The 19,355-nt window shown below is 37.8% G+C and overlaps 1 protein-coding gene across 1 annotated transcript in view; it reads right to left on the reverse strand.

Annotated features, from left to right (window-relative positions):
* Nucleotides 1–19,355, reverse strand: part of DCHS2 (dachsous cadherin-related 2) — a 1,158,653-nt gene that overhangs the window by 236,238 nt on the left and 903,060 nt on the right. The window contains exon 15 of the mRNA XM_044062423.1: nt 15,649–15,860. Within this exon, the coding sequence (XP_043918358.1) occupies nt 15,649–15,860 (212 nt within the window). The remainder of the gene's footprint in view (nt 1–15,648; nt 15,861–19,355) is intronic.

Here is a 19,355-nt window from a genome sequence, read left to right on the forward strand (position 1 = left end):
TTTAAGGTTTCTGACATAGCTGAAGAAGGCCTTGTGATTGTCCTTAGCCTTGAAGGCTACCCTAACATCATAATTGGTATTCTTCTTCTTCTTCTTCTTTCGGCTTTTCCCGGTTAGGGGTCGCCACAGTGGATCATCTGTCCGCTCATGATTGGCAGTAGAGTTTTACGGTGTCAAGTTGCCAGCCCACCACCCAACCTTCCACAGAAGGCACACACATGCACACACTCACACCTAGGGCCAATTTAGAGTGTCCAATCCACCTACTGCATGTCTTTGGGATGTGGGAGGAAACCGGAGCACCCGGAGGAAACCCATGCGACCACAGGGAGGACATGCAGACTCCACACAGAAGGCACCCCAGCCGAGAATTGAACTGGAGAACCTCTTGCTGTGAGGCGCCCCACCACTGTGGCCACCCCTAACATCATAATTGGTCTTGTTGGACTTTATTAGGCTTCTTAGTTTCTTGTTTAGTTGAATCAGAGAGCTCTTGTCTGTATGCAAGTTGCTCTTTCTGATTTTGGCCATGACCTTTTTTCTTTTGTGATACAGCTGTTAAGGTAAGGATTCCACCAGTGTGGTTTGTGTTTGGTGTTGTGAGCTTCACTGGTTATAGAGGGCAAATGGCTGCTGGCCAGGAGATGGTAGGGAACCTTGTCTATGGAGACTTTGACATGGATGAACTCCAGGGCATCATCCTGTTTAACCAACCTAGAGCTGTATTTGCTACTAACATAAATCAAGACACCTCCACCTTGAGTCCCTGTTGGTGCTGCTGTTGGTCTAAATGCATGGAAGGCACTGTATCCTTCCACTGCTGGAGTACTTTCTTTGGCTTTAAACCAAGTCTCAGTAACAGCACAGATGTCTACCTTCTTGTAGGGTGTGGCATTTCTTGTTCAGGCTTCTAGCACTGAGCAGTAACAATTTAAGGTTGCTTTGAAATTCTTTTTTTTTCCTTGTTATGTTGGTAGTGTTGTCATTTTGACAGTGCCTAAAAAGGCTCTAAGTGAATGAATAAAGTTTTAGCCAATATCCAAAAGCCCATAGGGGACAGGTGCAGACCATCCTTGGCAAAGCAAAGGGGTCTGTTAGCCATGTCCTCCCATGCTGATAGATACTGGATTCCCCTAGAGTGGCGCTAGAAACGAAGCTAGTTATTAAAATCAATTATTTTCTGTTCATACTGTGGCATCATCCTTGGTGAAAGTAGAATACTGCTCAGAGGAAGGCACATACCTGTCTGTGACACCTATTCAAAGAGATTCATAGCGTCCCTTTTCACACAGTCCAGTGAGGTGCACCTCAGGTCAGTTACACCCAGATGGACTATGACAGAATCATATACCTGTGGTGCGGTGACTTGAGTCGGTGAGTGATGCTGTGGATCCTACCTCCAAATAGGCAACCGACTGTTATCTTCTCCTTGTCCAGCCTGGTGAGAAGAGTATCTGTGTGTTATACAACAGAAGCCACTATGACAAGAGTACTAGGTAAAGTGTTTGTTTGCCTTATTGGCTTTGTACTTGAGAATCATTGGATATATGCTTATGCATGAGGTTGTTGCACTTAGTGTGTGCTTTAGTGATTGTTGACAGTAGGTGTTACAGTTTGACAACTTAGGAGGTATTTAAGGCTTAGAGAAGTTTGTTTTTAAGTACCTCAACATGAAAAGGTCTGTGTATGGTGACTGGTATTTGTGTATTTGTGGAGGATGTAGTGTGTGTGTGTGTGTGTGTGTGTGTGTGTGTGTGTGTGTGTGTGTGTGTGTGTGTGTGTGTGTGTGTGTGTGTTCTTGGCAAAGTTGTAAGTGAGATTTTTGCCTCCAAGAAAGTTATGTATTTACATCTCTTGTCTACTGTGTTAGTTTCTTTAAGGATCAAAAGGTTGTCTGAGTACATGGGACAATTGATACGTTATCTCAGGATGCCCATATCTACCAAGCTGGCCACAGGGACATTAGGAAATTGCAAATCCATGTTGTCAGGACCTGTATTAGGGTTGTGCTATTATTGTTTAGTGTCTTGGTTTTACAGGGGTCACCAAAGTGGTGTCTAAGATGAAGGCTGGATTATGTGCTATAATCTTAATGCTGTTTGATGTTCTAACTAGCTGCCTAAGCTTAGTTCCCTGTAAAACCTCTCTGTGTTATGGGTTAAACTCCTAATTCATAGATTCATAGGTTCATAGATTAGTACTAATTACTAACTGTATAAGTTTGCTCCTGTACAGTGTACTGCTAACCACCATTGCACAGTGAACAGCTCTGTGAAAATACACCTAATTTATAGCAAACAGAAAAAAGCTGAAAACTAAGTCCTGTGTCCTCTGGCCAATAAACAACTTCACTTTAAGCTCCCTGGAGTGACTCACAACTCATACAGACCAGGTAAACACCTTTTTCCTCAACATGGATGATCTGGGACTTCTGAATGTAAAAGCACAGTAAAAGTAACTCTCAAGTACAGATTAACACCCAAGTAATTAATTAAAAAGTCCTCTGGCTAATGAAACAATCTCACTTTAAGCCTCCCTGTGTGTTTTCCAAACTCAGACTGACCAGGCTACTTTACTACTGTCACTAGAATATCAGTCTTTTTGATGTAAAAGCACACTTTGGTTGGCCTAAAGTGCAAAGGTACCAATTAGCTACAACAAGTATTTATCACTTTACTCCCCCTTTTGTATTGGCTACTTTTCTACTCCCACTAGAATTGGCGTTTCAGCCTTCTTAATGTGAAAACACACAGTAAATGTACTTTTGGCTACACTCACTCTGACTTCATCAGATCAAAACCATTCCCTTATTTAAGCTATCTATTTAAGTACTAATTACAGTCATGTGACTGACATTTTAAAATAAGAAAACACATAAAATGGAAATGCCCTAAAAACTGACAATTTAATAATTGTGGTGAGTGATTCTGATTGTTTTCAAAACTACCTGTTATGATCATTAAACAAATCTTAATTTATTATTTTTTCTACTTTTTATTTGTTCTTGGTTAGTTTAACTGTACATTTTGAAAATACAATACAATGACTTAAAACAATTGCATTAAAAGGATTTATAAAATTAGGAAAGATTTAAACAATGAGCTCCATATTTTATGTACTGTCTTATTTATTTAATTATTTATTTGTTGGCAATTGTTTATTGGGATAGTCCACTGGACCAAGCAGAGGTTTTTTTCAGTGGAGGCCCGGGGAGAAAAGCTCCATAAGAAACACAAATAGAATATATAGCACATCACAAGGCATACATTTTGAGTAAATACAGCACAGAGGGAGGAAAAGATTCTTAAACAGAAGTACATTTAGAATATATATACAGACACTTGATACACACATAAACTGATTACAATGTAGTACAACTATAGTTGACATAGTAGTATGGGTGAATATACAATGCTTATATACACAAAGTTGATTCACACTTAATAAACTAATTACAATGTAGTGCAACTACAGTTGACATGGAAGGATGGGTGAATATAAAAAGCTTATGTGCACACACTTGATACGCACATAATGAACTAATTACAATGTGATACAACTGTAGTTGACATAGTAGTACGTGTGAATATAAAATGCTTAAACCTCACAATTTGAAACATGTTTTCTGTGTGCATTGTTTCAACACTGGAAAATGTACATATAACTCCTATCAGCTGCTACTTGACCATACATTTTTTAGTGGAGGTTGCATGAATTAAACGGATATGTGACCCTATTATTAGTAGCTGAAGTTCCAGGACTCTAACACAGATCTGCAGAGATTATTATGTAATCGCCAAAAGTTGTATATGTAAAATGCAGTATATTAATGAATACCATGCAAATGAAAAACAAAACATGATTAGCACACCATGACTGAATTATATCAACAAATGTGCTTTAACTTATATACAATACACAACATTTTCACATCTTCTCTTTATGTAACCTAAACACTTATGTTTCATTTATGATCGCTACTTGATTATTGCAAGTTTTACAGGTTATTTTAATCATCTGCTCCAGCTGCACCATCCATAAGCATATTTGGAAGTATGTAGTAGCATTAAATCCATTAACTCAGTTCTATAAATATTCAAAACGTGTAGTGAATTTAACCATGTTCTCATACATAACAACACTTAACACAATACAACACACATTTTTGCTGAACTTTCTGTCTGTAAGACTTTACCTCTCATCACCACTTACTTCTATACTCTTATTGTAAGGCCAACTAAATAGGAAATTGTCTTTCTCCAAGATGCTCCAATCTCAAAGTGTATATAAAGTACATATTTTGAGCCAAGACATATCATGTCACTAGAGTAGCTAGCAAAGGAAAGCAAAATGAGCGAATAGCACTGAGACACAGATAACTAACAATGCATATCTTATAATGTGATGAAGAGGATGACTAATAAAACATTATACTACTGACATGAAAACTTCAGTTATATAATAAGTTGAACTAGAAACATGAGAAAATATGATAAAATAGGAAAATAAAAAAATAAAGGAGCAGAAATTGCTTATGATATTTTATTGTTATTATGAAAAAAAGATGAATAAAAGCCACAAAACTGACATTCTTTTATGTACATGATTTATGCTTTTCTCCCCGGGCCTCTGCTGAAAAAGCGCCTTTTCGGTTCAGTCAGACACCCCCGGTTAACAAATGTAAAATAAAATAAAATAAAAATAAATATACCTTTTCATACGATAAAATCTACCTTTCATCTTATCAACAATTAATAATAGCATTTAATAAATACATAAGTAGACTACTTTCCTACTTTCGTTCTACCTGATTATGGACTTCCCAGAATATTTCACATGTGCAGTCAAACTTACTTTTGACACATGCACACAATATTATTTAAAATCAATTCTCAATAAACACTATATGTAATTGATCCAATGTTAGCAACATTGTATGACTTCAATCAAGACATTTTAGTGCATTAAGAGGTTATAGTTAACATTGAACCATATTTTATTACGTCAACAAGTAGCATTAAATATTGTAAAAGAATGGATTTATTACATCACAAAACATTTTGAAAGCAATAAATGCTAGCCTATGCAATTTCCAAATTAATGGGAAATATGAATCTGTACTGCAAGATGTCTGTGAACTGCATCATTGAGAAAGCAAGTCTTATTTTACGGTGCCTGGAACTAACAGTGCTTTAAGCAGTGGTTAGTTAGATACTTCAGACTTCTTAGTCTGTGCTTTATCCATTCCTACTCTGCAGAATACAGTCTATTACAAAAGGGAACTAAACTACAATTCACTAATTAATACTGCTATAACAAGATTTATAGTACAGCTAAGAAAACTTTCAACACACAAAAATGACTTTTTAAATGATTCTTATGCTAAACATTGCAGCCTGCTATTTCATTCTGGCTTACTGCGTAAACTAAATAATGTATTAGGTTTTAAAGTTTTGCTTAATCCAATTTTTTTAATCAGATTATATTGTCTAGAGCAGCAAAGCAATGGACGTGGATATATTTTAATTCTCTTCTGCTAATATGTGCTGCTATGCATTACTTTTACCTTGTTATGCACTTTTAGCATGGCCTTCTAACACATTGCCTTTATTTGAAACACCAGTGGCATTATATAACTTATTCCTGTGGGCGTGCCTTCGTTGAAGGTTGGGCGTCGAGCTGGCACTTCCACACCGTAAAAATCTACTGCCAATCATTAGCAGACCTGAGTTCCGCTGTGGCGACCCCTAACCGGGAAAAGCCAAAAGAAGAAGAAGAACAACAACTGGGCTAAAAATATTTTAATGCAAATCTTAATCAAAACATGAATTACTGTTAGTTACATCAATGAATATATTTCCACTAGATGGCTTTGGGGATGGTTAATAAAAGTTGCTACTGCAATGCCCTTTTGATAATGAACATTTTAATACTGTACTTGATCCTAGGCATTTTACTTCATTCTTGAAATTTGCTTAACTTTATTTTTGGCTTAGCTTACCAAAGTTTACATGAAGCCAGTAAACAATACTAGACAATAATGAGTTAATTGACCTCAATGGGTCTTAACAACCTCTTTCTCCTGAAAGATTATTATTTTTATATCCTTCTGATCCAGTGATGGCCTGGACAAGCCTAGTCACCTTTGGCATCTACCTCTCAGATGTCAAAGCCAATGTCAAAGGCCTTAAGATAAAAACCAGCTCTGCAGATGATTGTAGACTGGGAGCAGTCATTGAAGCCCCTAAGATGAGAACACCCTTCAGGAAGATCTAATACAGACAAATGCCAAAGCCATGGTTTAAAACACAGTAACAAGAAATGCAATACAATAGCTTTATGTCAACCCGGATAACTATGTCACAAATAAAACACCCTTAAAAGTTGTTTCACTAGTCAGGGATCTGTAAACTCAAGTAGACAGTAACCTAGCACTCCACCAACATGTATCCAAGGTACTAAGAAAATCATTCTATGTTATTCAGCTTATAAGCAAGGACATGGCATTTAGGTCTGGAGGGGTTATCATACCACTGTACTCAGCCCTTATCAGACCCATCATAGATTATAACACCTATTTGGTATTTACCTGACCAGACACGTGCACCAAATGGAATGTTCTAAAAGGTTCCTTACAAGAAGAATGCAGGGATTATACACAATGTCCTATGCTGGTTGCATCAAAGCCCTGTCTCTTTACTTGGTATCATACAGACTTCTGAGAGGTGATCTTTGCCTGGAATACAAGAAATCCCTGCAGCCTGTTTTGATGAATCTTTGCACATCCTCAAAACAAACAGCATCAGAAATACTAGTTCAAAAAACCTAAATTTTGTGTGCAACAAAAATTTTGGACAGACAGATATGTTTTTCAGAGAATTTCCATTTTCTGGAGAGGCTCCTCATCCATGTAAAGCAGAGTTCCTCTCTATCCCTACTTAAGTGCAACTTGGACCAATGGATGGGTAATGTGAAATTTACTCCAACAACAAGACCTGCACATATGGCAAGTGCACGGCTCCAAAACCAATTCAAAAAGCAAAACACGAGCCAGCACAAGTTCTGTTGTATAAATGGCTATTTTAATATTAGAAAAAACATGGGGCAAAAATACCCCTGCATTAATCAAACCAGTTTCAGCCAAAGCCTTCTTCAGTGATAAATACAAAAATGAATAAGCAATTCCCATAGACAGTGATTTATATACAATGCTCTCAAGTTATCCACTATCTGATTGGATGAAACATAATTCAAAAATATTCATTCAGTGCTGGTGGACAATGTACGGCCAGTAGGTTTGCCACACAACAAGATAGGGGTCAGTTGCTCCAATATAGCAAACAGTTACCTAATAATAAACATCAAGTGAGGCTAGTTATTACATATGGCAGGAACACCAGGGCCTGTATGGACATTATTTCAAGACATTGGAACATCCTGCAGACTGAAAGTAAATTAAGGGAACATCTGAATGACAACTGCTTATACTCCTTTCATAAGGGTCATTCTCTGGGGTCCTTGTTTAGCCACTATAAGGGGTGGAAGGATAGGGACATTTCTTCAGTTCAAAGAACCATCAATGGACAAAAATTGGTGGGCTGTAGCCCATGTGGACATTGTACTTATTGTCCGAGGGTGTTTAAGATAGAGAGTTTCAGCAGCCCAAATACCCCAAATGTGTACAATATTTCATTTTTTTGCCAACTGTAGCACCAGTTGGATAATTTATCTGGCAAGATGTACATGTATGGCATTTTATGTAGGACAAACATCAAGGCCCTTAAAGTTGAGGATAGGGGAAAACTTAAGTGACATCAAAAACAAAAGGCAATCCAGTGCTTTGTATAAACATATTTTGAAACATACAACTGGTGTCTTTAGATTTATTGCTACTGATTGCATCACTCACAGATGTAAAGATAAGGCTGCATTATATGAAATTCTAAATAATAAAGAAAAAAAGTGGATAGTCAAGTTGGGGGGGGAGTTGTTCCCACCAGGGCTGAATGAATATTTTTGAATTATGTTTCATCCAATCAGATAGACAGACAGACACCATATCCATCAATTACAGCCACTTGAATGATCGTTACTGCACACCTCGGAACTTTGAGATAAAATGAGCAAATACATACATAAGTAACTGCCACACAAAAATGTATCGCCCTGGTTCACTGCTGTAAAGAATATAGTGTGCAACCCACTGCATGCCCCTGAAACATACACGTACCTCACAACCTCTTAGCTCAAGAATTAAGTAGAAAACATAAGTAACTGCCACACAAAAATGTATCGTCTTGGTTCACTGCTGTAAAGAATATAGTGTGCAACCCACTGCATGCCACTGAAACATACACGTACCTCACAACCTCTTAGCTCAAGAATTAAGTAGAAAACATAAGTAACTGCCACACAAAAATGTATCGTCTTGGTTCACTGCTGTAAAGAATATAGTGTGCAACCCACTGCATGCCCCTGAAACATACACGTACCTCACAACCTCTTAGCTCAAGAATTAAGTAGAAAACATAAGTAACTGCCACACAAAAATGTATCGTCTTGGTTCACTGCTGTAAAGAATATAGTGTGCAACCCACTGCATGCCCCTGAAACATACACGTACCTCACAACCTCTTAGCTCAAGAATTAAGTAGAAAACTAAAATATAATGTGAGACTAAGGACCAAGCTCAGAGACAGCAGTGAAATGAGAAGATGCATTCATGCGTGTGTCAGTATAAACAGTTTAGCATTAACATGCTTTTCCCAAATACTATTAAGTATTAAGTCAGAAACTCAAATATCTGTCATTATGTAGTTACTGCAGTTTTCCTTGGTTTACCAAAAAAAAGCTGACAACATCTGTACCACACACACACACACACACACACACACACACACACACACACACACACACACACACACGCACACACACGCACACACACACACACACACACACAAACTTTGTTGAGAAACTCTCCCAGATAGGAATTAACCCTTACATTATTAAATGGGTAGCTAATTGGCACACAGACAGAACACACTCTGTCAAAAATGGTGACTCCACCTCCAGCAGTAGACCCGTCACCAGTGGAGTACCACAGGAGTCTGTGCTGGGCCCCTTACTGTTTAGCATCTATTTCTCAGTTGTCCAGGCCAAAGTAGACTGCCTTTGGCTCACCAAGTTCACTGATGATTGCAAACTGGGAGCAATCACTGAGCCCCTCAATGATGTCAACATATTACAAGAAGATCTAACATAAACAAATGATTGGTGCCAAAGCCATGGTCTAAAACTAAATGCAAAAAAAAAAAGCATTATTATTCCCTTTGTCAAAATGGAATTCCCTACAAATTGTAATATTGACAGCACCCCCTGAGTTCCAACTCAGTGGTGCGAGATTTGGGAACAAAGGTTGATAACAATCTGAACTTTGACCACCAAGTTTCCACAGTGGTAAGGAAAGCCTTCTACATAGTGCACCTCATAAGCAAGGACACAGCATCCAGGTCAAGAGATGTTATAACTCCACTATACTCGACTCTCATCAGATCACTAATAGAGTATAATGTACAATATGGCATGTACCTCACCAGACAGCTGCAGCAGCTGGACAAACCTCAGAGATTTCTTATTAAGAAAACACAGGGGCTCCAAACCATAACCTAAATGGACAGGCTGAAAGCCCTAGCAAAAACAAACTAAAAATCCACGAAAACAGGTACAGGGAAGCAAGGCAGCAAACACCAACAGATGAAAGTTAATCTTCTTTAATACAGATAAAATGTGAAGCGCTTTTCATTTGAGACTGTGCTCAAACTTCTTCAGACAAACTGATTACACAAATCACAAGTATATATACCAATTAGGTGAACTGCTCACACAAGCACTACATCAATTAAGCAATTAAAAACTGCACCAAGGTAATAAAGCATTTAAAAGCATACAAAACAAAACTGCCTAAATGCTCTTAATACATGTTTGTACTTAAAACCACCTTCAACTGTTGCAAAATAAAATAAAATAAAAATATAACCGTCCAACATGTTGATTAAATAACCTACTGAGGATAGATATATATATCAACTAATGTATACTACCAAAAAATAAAAAATATAAAAAATGTGAAAAGTATATATCTATATATATACATCTATCTTGATAAACTTTTAAGTTGTAAAACACTGACAATAGAACAGCATTCATTAAGTCCAGGGGTATTATACGCATTTAATCTAACTTGCCACATAAGTTCTAATTCTTCCAGTTTTAATGGAGTAGGGCCTCCCCTAGGATCTTCGTGAATCTGATCTATTATCATAAATTTAAATTTGTGGTCCGGGTTGAGACTGACATGCTTAGCCAGAGCATTGTCGAGTTTATTCTTCCGAATAGCATAAATATGTTCATACAAACGGTCACGGAGACGTCTCTCCATTTTCCTGATGTAGAACGATAAACAATTCTGGCATTGTGCTAGATAAACTATCATTTTAGAATTGCAGTCCAGTCCAGTTTTTTAACCTGATTGCTGATAACCATGTGAATGATGATCATTCTACTGTTTATAACAGTTCAGGTCCTGAGATTCTTCTTAATGAGGATGGTGATTTTAAGGTTTATAATTATTCTCTGGTAAACATCACCAGTGATATAACTTTCATCTGTTGGTGTTTGCTGCCTTGCTTCCCTCTACCTGTTTTTGTGGATTTTTAGGCTGAAAGCCCTGTCACTTTACTCTGTATCTTAAAGGCTGCTGAGAGGTGACTTGTACCTGGCCAATAAAGCAATCTCTGACCCTCCCATAATGGAAATGCTGCACATCCACAAGTCAAATGGCACAAGAGTCACTCACTCTAGGGATCTCAACCTAGCTTGTGACATTAACAGAACACGCTGGGGAGACAGATATGTCTCCCAGAGACTGCCACTTCTCTGGAATAGACTTCCTATTCACATAAAATAGAACTCCTCACTGACCCTATTCAAATGCAACCTAGATAACTGGATGAGAGACCGCAAATTTACCCCTGCGGTGCCACCCATGTCCCACCTGTACAGGGGTAGCCGGTGTTGATCACAGACCCACTCTGTTCATAAATTCATTCTGCAAACTACCCAAAAAGAATAAATGGGAATACTTAGGATTAACATGGCTAGCCTTGTAAAGGCTCTAGGGCTGCTAACCTAGTAACCTCCTATAAACCTATGAAATTACGAACAAACTTATGCTTAAATTAAAAAACAAATCTTCCTACATATACTGCTAGTAAACAAATACACATATTTAAAAACCTCACTGCTTTGCCAGAGACAGTTTGCACCTGGCACCCCTAGACTTTCGGCTGCTGGCAAAGGTTCTTGCCTCCCCCATAGTGCGTTTTTTAGGCAAGTTCTTGAAAACAATATTGCCAATGTGAAATTACCCAATCAAAACAAAATAAGGGTCTAGGAGCTTAAATCAAAAACTGCACTCCCTAGAACTACCTATATCACTAGAAGATGTAGATATCTGTGCAGTCACAGAAACCTGGTTTAAGACCTCAGACAGTACCCTAGCCCTGCAAGACTACAATGCCTTCCACACCGTTAGACCACAAAATGAATGTGTAAAAACCAAAGGAGGTGGTGTTTCAATCTATATTAGAAATAAATTCACCTTATGTCTAGTTAGACTGGACAATGCCATGGAGTTACTCCAGGTCCAGGTTACAGTGGGTAAGATCTCCATTCAAGCCCTAGCCAGTTATATATCCCCTCCATTGGTCACAGCACCCATGAAGCCTACTTAACCAAACTGAAGACAATCCAAATTTTACTGAACACATTGGTTATGGGGGATTTCAATTATCCCACCATCAACTGGGAAACCTGCTCTATCTCAAACTCACTAGCACAAAAGTTCCTTGACTTTGTGAAATCAAATGCCTATACCCTGACAAGAGGAACAAACATTCTAATCTGGTCCTCACCAACATTTCAAACAGGTGCAATGCTGCAACTGTTGGCCCCTCATTAGTTAAGACTGACCACAAATCAGTCACCTTTGAATTGACAGTAACACTAGAACTCACAAAGGGTGAAATCAGACTAAAAAACTTCACCAAGGCAAACTATACCCACTTAGGTGAAGCTAAAAATGCATTCCAAGCCCCATCCCAAGCTGATCATGGTAACTACGCTGAAGCTTACACTAAAGTCCTGTACAATCACTTGCATAAGTGTATAAACTTGGCTGTACCAGACAGAATCAAAGCCAGAGCTCCAAGTAAAATCAAGCTGCCATGGTGGACTTCCAGCATCAACAAACTCTACAATAAACACAACACGTTGCTGTCCAAGAAAGCAAAGACAAAGACCCAACAATGGAAAAGTACCCCCCTCAGCCATAACAGGCAAATAAGACAACTTGTCAAATTTTCCAAGAGCTTCTTTGAGAGAAATCTAGCAAGTACTGCCAAGGATAACCATAAGGCCTTTTATAGCTATGTACGTAAATTAAAGGGTAGGACCCAAGCATGTGCAGTACTGGTGGCCAATGGTATCACACACACTCTGACCCCACAGAGATAGTGAACCTGCTTGCGGATAGGTTTGGTGAACATTTCACTCCCTTAACCCCTCCTAACGTACAGCAAACCCTCCCCCAATCCCCCCCCCATCTTGCACATCTGAAGAGTAGGTCCTCAAAACCCTGTCCAAGGCAAAGAGCATCGCCTCTATGGAACCAGATGACATCCCAGGCTGTCTTCTAAATGGGCTAAAACATGAACTAGCATCACCAGTAAGTACCCTTTTCAACCATAGCTTAACCACATTATTTGTTCCCATGGAATGCAGAACAGCTACAGTTATTCCTCTCCATAAATGTGGCCTAGCAACAGACCTGGGGAATTACAGACCCATAAGCCTGACCAGCCTCATCTGTAAAGCCATGGAATGTATCATTATGGATCTCATAAGTAAAGACATAGGTGAACTCCAAACCCTGGGGCCTATCCAATTCGGCTTCATGAAGGGCAGATCCTGCCTGTTGAATCTGGTGAATTTCTTTGAAAGTGTGGCCAAGGCCATTGATGAGGGCAAATCTGTGCACACAGCATACCTCGACTCAGCAAAGCTTTTGACACAATCCAACATTCAGGCATTACCAATAAAGTTAGCAAACTGAATGTAAACCCCTTTGTTGTAAGATGGGTTGCCAACTGTCTCACAAACCAGACACACACTATCAAAGTGGGTGACTTCACATCAACCAGCAGACCTGTTACCAGCATGAAGTCACAGGGGGTCACTGCTGGGCCCCCAACTTTTAGGTATATACTTCTCAGAAGTTCAGGTCAAAACTAAAGGGTTGTGGCTGACCAAGTTTGTAGATGACTGCAAACTAGGTGTAATCATTGAAACTCCAAATGATGTCAGTATACTCCAGGATGGTCTCACAGAGACCAATGACTGGTGTATTAGTCACTGTCTCAAACTGAATGCAAAGAAATGTATCATCATTACCTTTGGCACAAACAATGTCCCTTCACACTTTCAAATCAATAATAGTACCCTAAGTACCCATGAAGTGGTAAGACACCTGGGATCATAGGTTGACCGCTACCATAACTTCGACCATCACGTGTCTACCATTGTAAGGAATGCTTTCCACGTAGCTCACTTGATTAGTAGAGGCATCGCCTTAAGAGCAAAAGAAGTTATAACCCCCTTATACTTGGAACTTATCTGGCCCATAATTGAGTATAACACCCCATTTGGTATGTACCATAATAAATATCTACAGCAATTAGAGAGAACTCAGAGGTTTCTAGCAAAGAAGATCAAGGGACTCCATCATGTGCCTTGCATGGACCGACTAAAATCCCTGTCTCTGTACTCCGTATCATATAGACTTATTAGGGAGACATTCCTGGCCTAGAGAACAATGCAAGACCTAAACCTAATGAACTTACTGCATAACTGTAAATCAAATGGGTCTAGGGCAACCTACTCCAGGGACTAAAATATGGCCTATGACTTAAATAGGACATGCTGGAAGGACAGATTTATCTCCCAGCAACTGCCATGTCTTTGGAACAGGTTACCAATTCATGTGAAACAGAGCACCTCTATAACACTGTTCAAGAGGAGCCTGAATGAGTGAATGGGGCAATGTAAATTTTTACTGGAGATCACACCCGCCCGCAACCTTCCTGGACATGGGCAGTCATCACTAAATGCAATCTTGGGTATTGACTAGTACCTCTACGGTATTACATTGAGTTGAAACCGCTAGGCTTAAAATGACTTCTAGGTCGATAGCCTAGTAACCTCCTATGATCCTATGATAAATAAATACATAAATGAAGTAAACTTATTCTCATGATCATATATTTGGAGGCATCCAATTCTTCCTTCTTTCAGTTTCAATCAAATTCTATAGTCACCTGAGGCAGCCTGAGCCAATAAAAATGGTTCGCTGCTTCATACATCAGCCCAGGAAAACCTGTTTCAAGTGACTTTTCTACCTTCTGCATAATCATCTTACTTATCATTTGGACTGCACGTAATCCCAAGCTGTTTTGAAAACAGCTTGTGAATGAGTAAACTGATTTTTTCTTCAATGAAACTCAGAAGGGTTCACAGTGTCACACATGATCATTAACATGGAAGGAGCTCATGCTTGAGTTCTGGGATCAAAATTAAATATATATATATGTGTAAAATAAGAAAACTAATGCTTGTGTCTTTCGGCTTTTCCCGGTTAGGGGTCGCCACAGCGGAATTCCAGTCCGCTAATGATTGGCAATAGAGTTTTACGTGCTGGCTTGCCAGGCCTAACGCACAACCTTCAACGAAGGAATGCCTGTTCATGCATGTCACCACACAGAAGACACTCTAACTGAGAATTGAACGGGCAACGTCTAACTGTGAGATGACAACGCTACCGCAGCACCACCACCGCAGTGTCCAAAATAATCCAATTTGTTATTGTTTTTTTTCCTCCACTGGGGGCTGCAGCCAGTACAATTGGCTGATCCTTTTCTGTGTGTGTCCATGTGTATCCTTGTGTACAGTACGAAAGTAATGTTAAGACTTGCCTAGTTGGTCATCAGCTTCTTTTTATTCTCTTTCCTTTCCCTCTCATTCCTTTGTCAGTAAACATCACACAAAAATTTTTCTTTGAGTAACAATACCAGATATTTCAATAGGTAAACATACAGGCTGAAGCAGTGTAAAACAGGAATAGATCATCAGAACCATGACCGTTTATTTGAAAATCATTTGGTTCAAACTGATTGACAATGTCTTTTTAACATGGTTCGCACAGTTTAATGTATTATATAGTTTTCTAAAATTTAGTGACATCAGTCCTAAATATTATAAACACAGATGAAGAATTTATAACCCCTTCAATGAGTAGTGTCAGTGGGCTTTCCCTCCAACAAAAACAGTGATTTTTTTTTCTGCCTTTTGGTCAGTTGGTTTTGGCAAAGTTTATCACAAATCAGTCAATCATTATTCATACAGATTCTCCTCATCTACAGATACAGTGTAAAACACACACACACACACACACACACACACACACACACACACACACACTTGGTTGCCATGGGAATTGATCATAAAGGAATTGTATTTATATGTCTTCTCACATACCTGCATAATATATGTGTTAAAAAGCTGCCCCTCCCATGCTGATGTTCTGTACTCTGCCTGTTCAAATCTTGGTTGGTTGTCATTTACATCTTGCACTGCAATTGTCACTTGACAGTAGGCAATCCATCTCTTACTTTCGGCCAGTACAATAAGCTGCACTTTCGTTTTTATTTCAAAATCCAAGGAAGTGGAATTCTTCACAGCAATTTCACCTGATAAATTTATAAAAAAAAAACAGTAACACAAACTGCAGATGTAAAATAAACCACATCAAGTTGAAGTAATTAAGAAATATATATAAGGCAGATAAGCACTGTTCAGCAATTAAATAACTATGTCATCATTTGTTTTATCATTATAGTGGCTTGTTTAAAAGTGACTTGAAAATGAAACAGAGGTACAATTTAAAGAATTATAGACTGCTCATTCATCCCACTTTTTGAAGAACATTGTCTAAGATTTCAGTGAAGAAAACATAACAGACGTATAAGTATTTGGTATGTCTGCTAATCCTCAATAGGGCCCTTTGCAGTGGGTGGAACATTTGGTTGGACCTTTTTTGTGTCCTCTTTTGTGGATCTTCAAATCTCGGTCTCCCACGTATGCTTTCTTCCTTTAGGCCATGTGCACTGGTCTTGTAGTTTGGTTAAAGAACAAGGCTGTTCCTATACTGCCATTTCTAATAACAAGGAATAGCTTTATTGTACTAATTCAAAAGAAAAGAGCATGTCATGGAGCAAACTGATAACAAGGGAAAAAAGGAAGACACATGAACAAAACCTGTCAGTTCAAGATAAGCAGCACTGTTCAAATGTACCTAAAATATATTTTACTGTGACGGTAAAGTTTGGGTCTTTTCAAGAATTATCATCAAAGTGGCAATAATCACTTTATATTACTGTAAACATAAGGACTTATGCTATCTTTATTTTATCATCGTTTCCTGTACATCACTGTCAGGCAGTTATCTCTGCAGATGAGCTCATTGAAAACAACTTCTTGGATTTCTCTCTCAAAATTGATATCACAAAATCATAATTGTTCTCAAAGAATTAAAGATGAAAAGTGGGAAAATTCCAAAGTAAAATAGGTTTGTATTCAAAATCATTTTTCCAAATAGAATATACGTTTAAAAGTAAACTTTATAATAACATAACTGAAAAATAAAGAACAAGGACACTTCTTGAACATATTTAGATGGTACATTAAATGAGAAAGACAAAATAACACATTTTAGAGATGTTGGAAAATCTGCAAAATAGATCCACACAAATATTTTGAGATATATTTTTTTGAATTTCACGAAGCAATGGATGATAAGGACACAGCTTTTTTTCTTACTACATGGATTCCAAAGTTTTAAATCTGTAATACAAATTGACATGTTATATAGATAGCTAATAGGTATTTGAATAAAGTTCTTTCCAAAACAAACTCTCCACCCAGATCATTAGTTATCAAGTTTGTGTACCTTCTTGATAAAGCATTACTACATAAACAGCTAGGAGAAATGCACACATTAAAGTTACTTCAAATATATGAAAGGACTGTGATTATAGCATTAAACCTATGAAAAAAGAAGAAATTATTAGTCTCTAAAATTACAAAACACAGAAATATAAAACTATACATACTCTACACATTTCATCCCTATCTTGTCTCCCAGTCACTATTCTGGTGATGTACTATCGCTGTATATTTTGTTTTCTGCTTATATTGTATGGAATTTGAGTAACTGAAGGCACATAAGTATTTCATCTGCCAAGCAGCCTTAACCTAAAGAACACACTGAACATAACAAGATTGAAGGGTCATTTCCAGCTGCAAAAGAGCACTCGCAAAGACACCAGATCCCTGCAGTTTTAGTAGTCCCTTTTCTATCAATGTATATTACTTTTTAATGATATTGTACTGCATTACAACTAATATTTTATAGCAGCTTCTTGTACATCACCAAAATGTGCTCATTTGCTACTCCTCCCCCATCCATTATTCTAATTGAAGCCTTACTTAGTCTGTACTGGCAGGGGCACACCTCGTCCATTCCACAAGATAACATTCCTAGTCTGTTTTATCTAGCACCCCTACCCTAAATTAATCTTTCCAGCTGCCCTCTCATTCTCCATACTACTATTACTGAGTCTCCAGCTTTATTCCCTCTTTAATATGGACACTTTACATACTGTTAGTTAACTCAGCCTCTATACATTCTTTTCATTCTAACCCTAGTTCTTGATATTTTATTTGCCTGTCTCATTTGCATTTTATTAGTCTTTCATTCAGCATTCTGTAGCAGCATTATAAAGAAAAGCAAAGCAGAATCTTTCTAATGCTTTAAAGCTTTTTTTCTCACAATTTATTTTGCACTACCTCATACTAATTTTAGCTTATGATCAAGCTGCCTTGTACTTACTGATTTTTTTTTTTATCTCAGGTCAGGCAGCTCCAATCAGGTCCATTTCATTCTGCATTTGTTTTTCTTTTCACCCTTATGTAATTTCTGCATGGCTCACATAGGTCTTTCATCTTTCCTTCCCTCCCGTGATGCCTTGTGCCAGTTAAAATACCGTGTTTGGCATTTGGCGGCATCCTTTTCTCATTTCATCCCTATCTTGTCTCCCTGTCACTGTTCTGGTGATGTACAGTCACCATATATGTTGTTTTTTGCTTATATTGTATGGAATTTGCAGTAATTGAAGGTATAACTTAATATTGCAGTCACGTACACATCTACTGCACTCATGCAATCTCAGTCTATATTCATATAGTGATTTTGCTGCTTTCTTTACTGACAACTAGCTAATATAATTTCTCTCATTACATTTATTTGCATTCAACAACACATGCTTGCATAGATGTGTTTCAGTCAATTCATTGATAATTCATTTGAATTAGCAAACCATATAGCATACTAAACAGCAGTTATTACATTTTGATCGCCATAATGTGTTAAGGTAGCAAGTTAATCTTTTCAGAAACAGACATCTCTTGTTCTTTTTGATACATAGTGCTACAGTAGTGATTGTGAACATTATAGTTAGATATTATTATGCTTTTAATTCCCTTCAATGTTTTGTTTCCGTTTTTGAAACAAAGTATGGTTTGTATAGTGAACAGCTATTGTTTTGAGCAGACATACTTGTGTAATTGGATACACTTACTGTCTTTATCTGATCTGTTTGTGTTATAACGCTTGCTTTAAATTATCCAATCTTTCACTGTCTAACCCAAATGTAAAATATACCCTCTGACAATTACCTAACCTAGCTTTACTGTCTAATCCAACTGTAAACTATACACTCTGACAATTACCTTTGTCCTTTCCTAGGTTCTTTCTTCTTTAACATCTTCCTTAAAGTATTAAGGATACTACTCACAACTACCCCCTCATAACACACCATCTACCCTCTTTTTCAATGTTCATTCAATTCGCATTGTTAGCCTTCCAGCTTTTTCGTCTCTCCTTTACCCCCTCCTTTTCATTCCATGTACATTAGTATTTCATTTGCCAAGCAGCCTTAACCTAAAGAATACAGACACTTTACATACTCTTAGTTAACTCAGACTCTATACAGTCTTGTTGTTATATCCCTAATTCCTGATATTTTTATTTGCCTGTCTTATTTGTGTTTTAGTATTCTTTCATTCAGCATTCTGCAGCAGCGTTATAAAGAACAGCAAAATAGAATCTCCCTAATGCTTTAAAC

The sequence above is a fragment of the Protopterus annectens genome, chromosome 2.part1 (assembly GCF_019279795.1).
Source record: "Protopterus annectens isolate FY-2018-M chromosome 2.part1, PAN1.0, whole genome shotgun sequence".
In the NCBI taxonomy this organism is placed as follows: Eukaryota; Metazoa; Chordata; order Ceratodontiformes; family Protopteridae; genus Protopterus; species Protopterus annectens.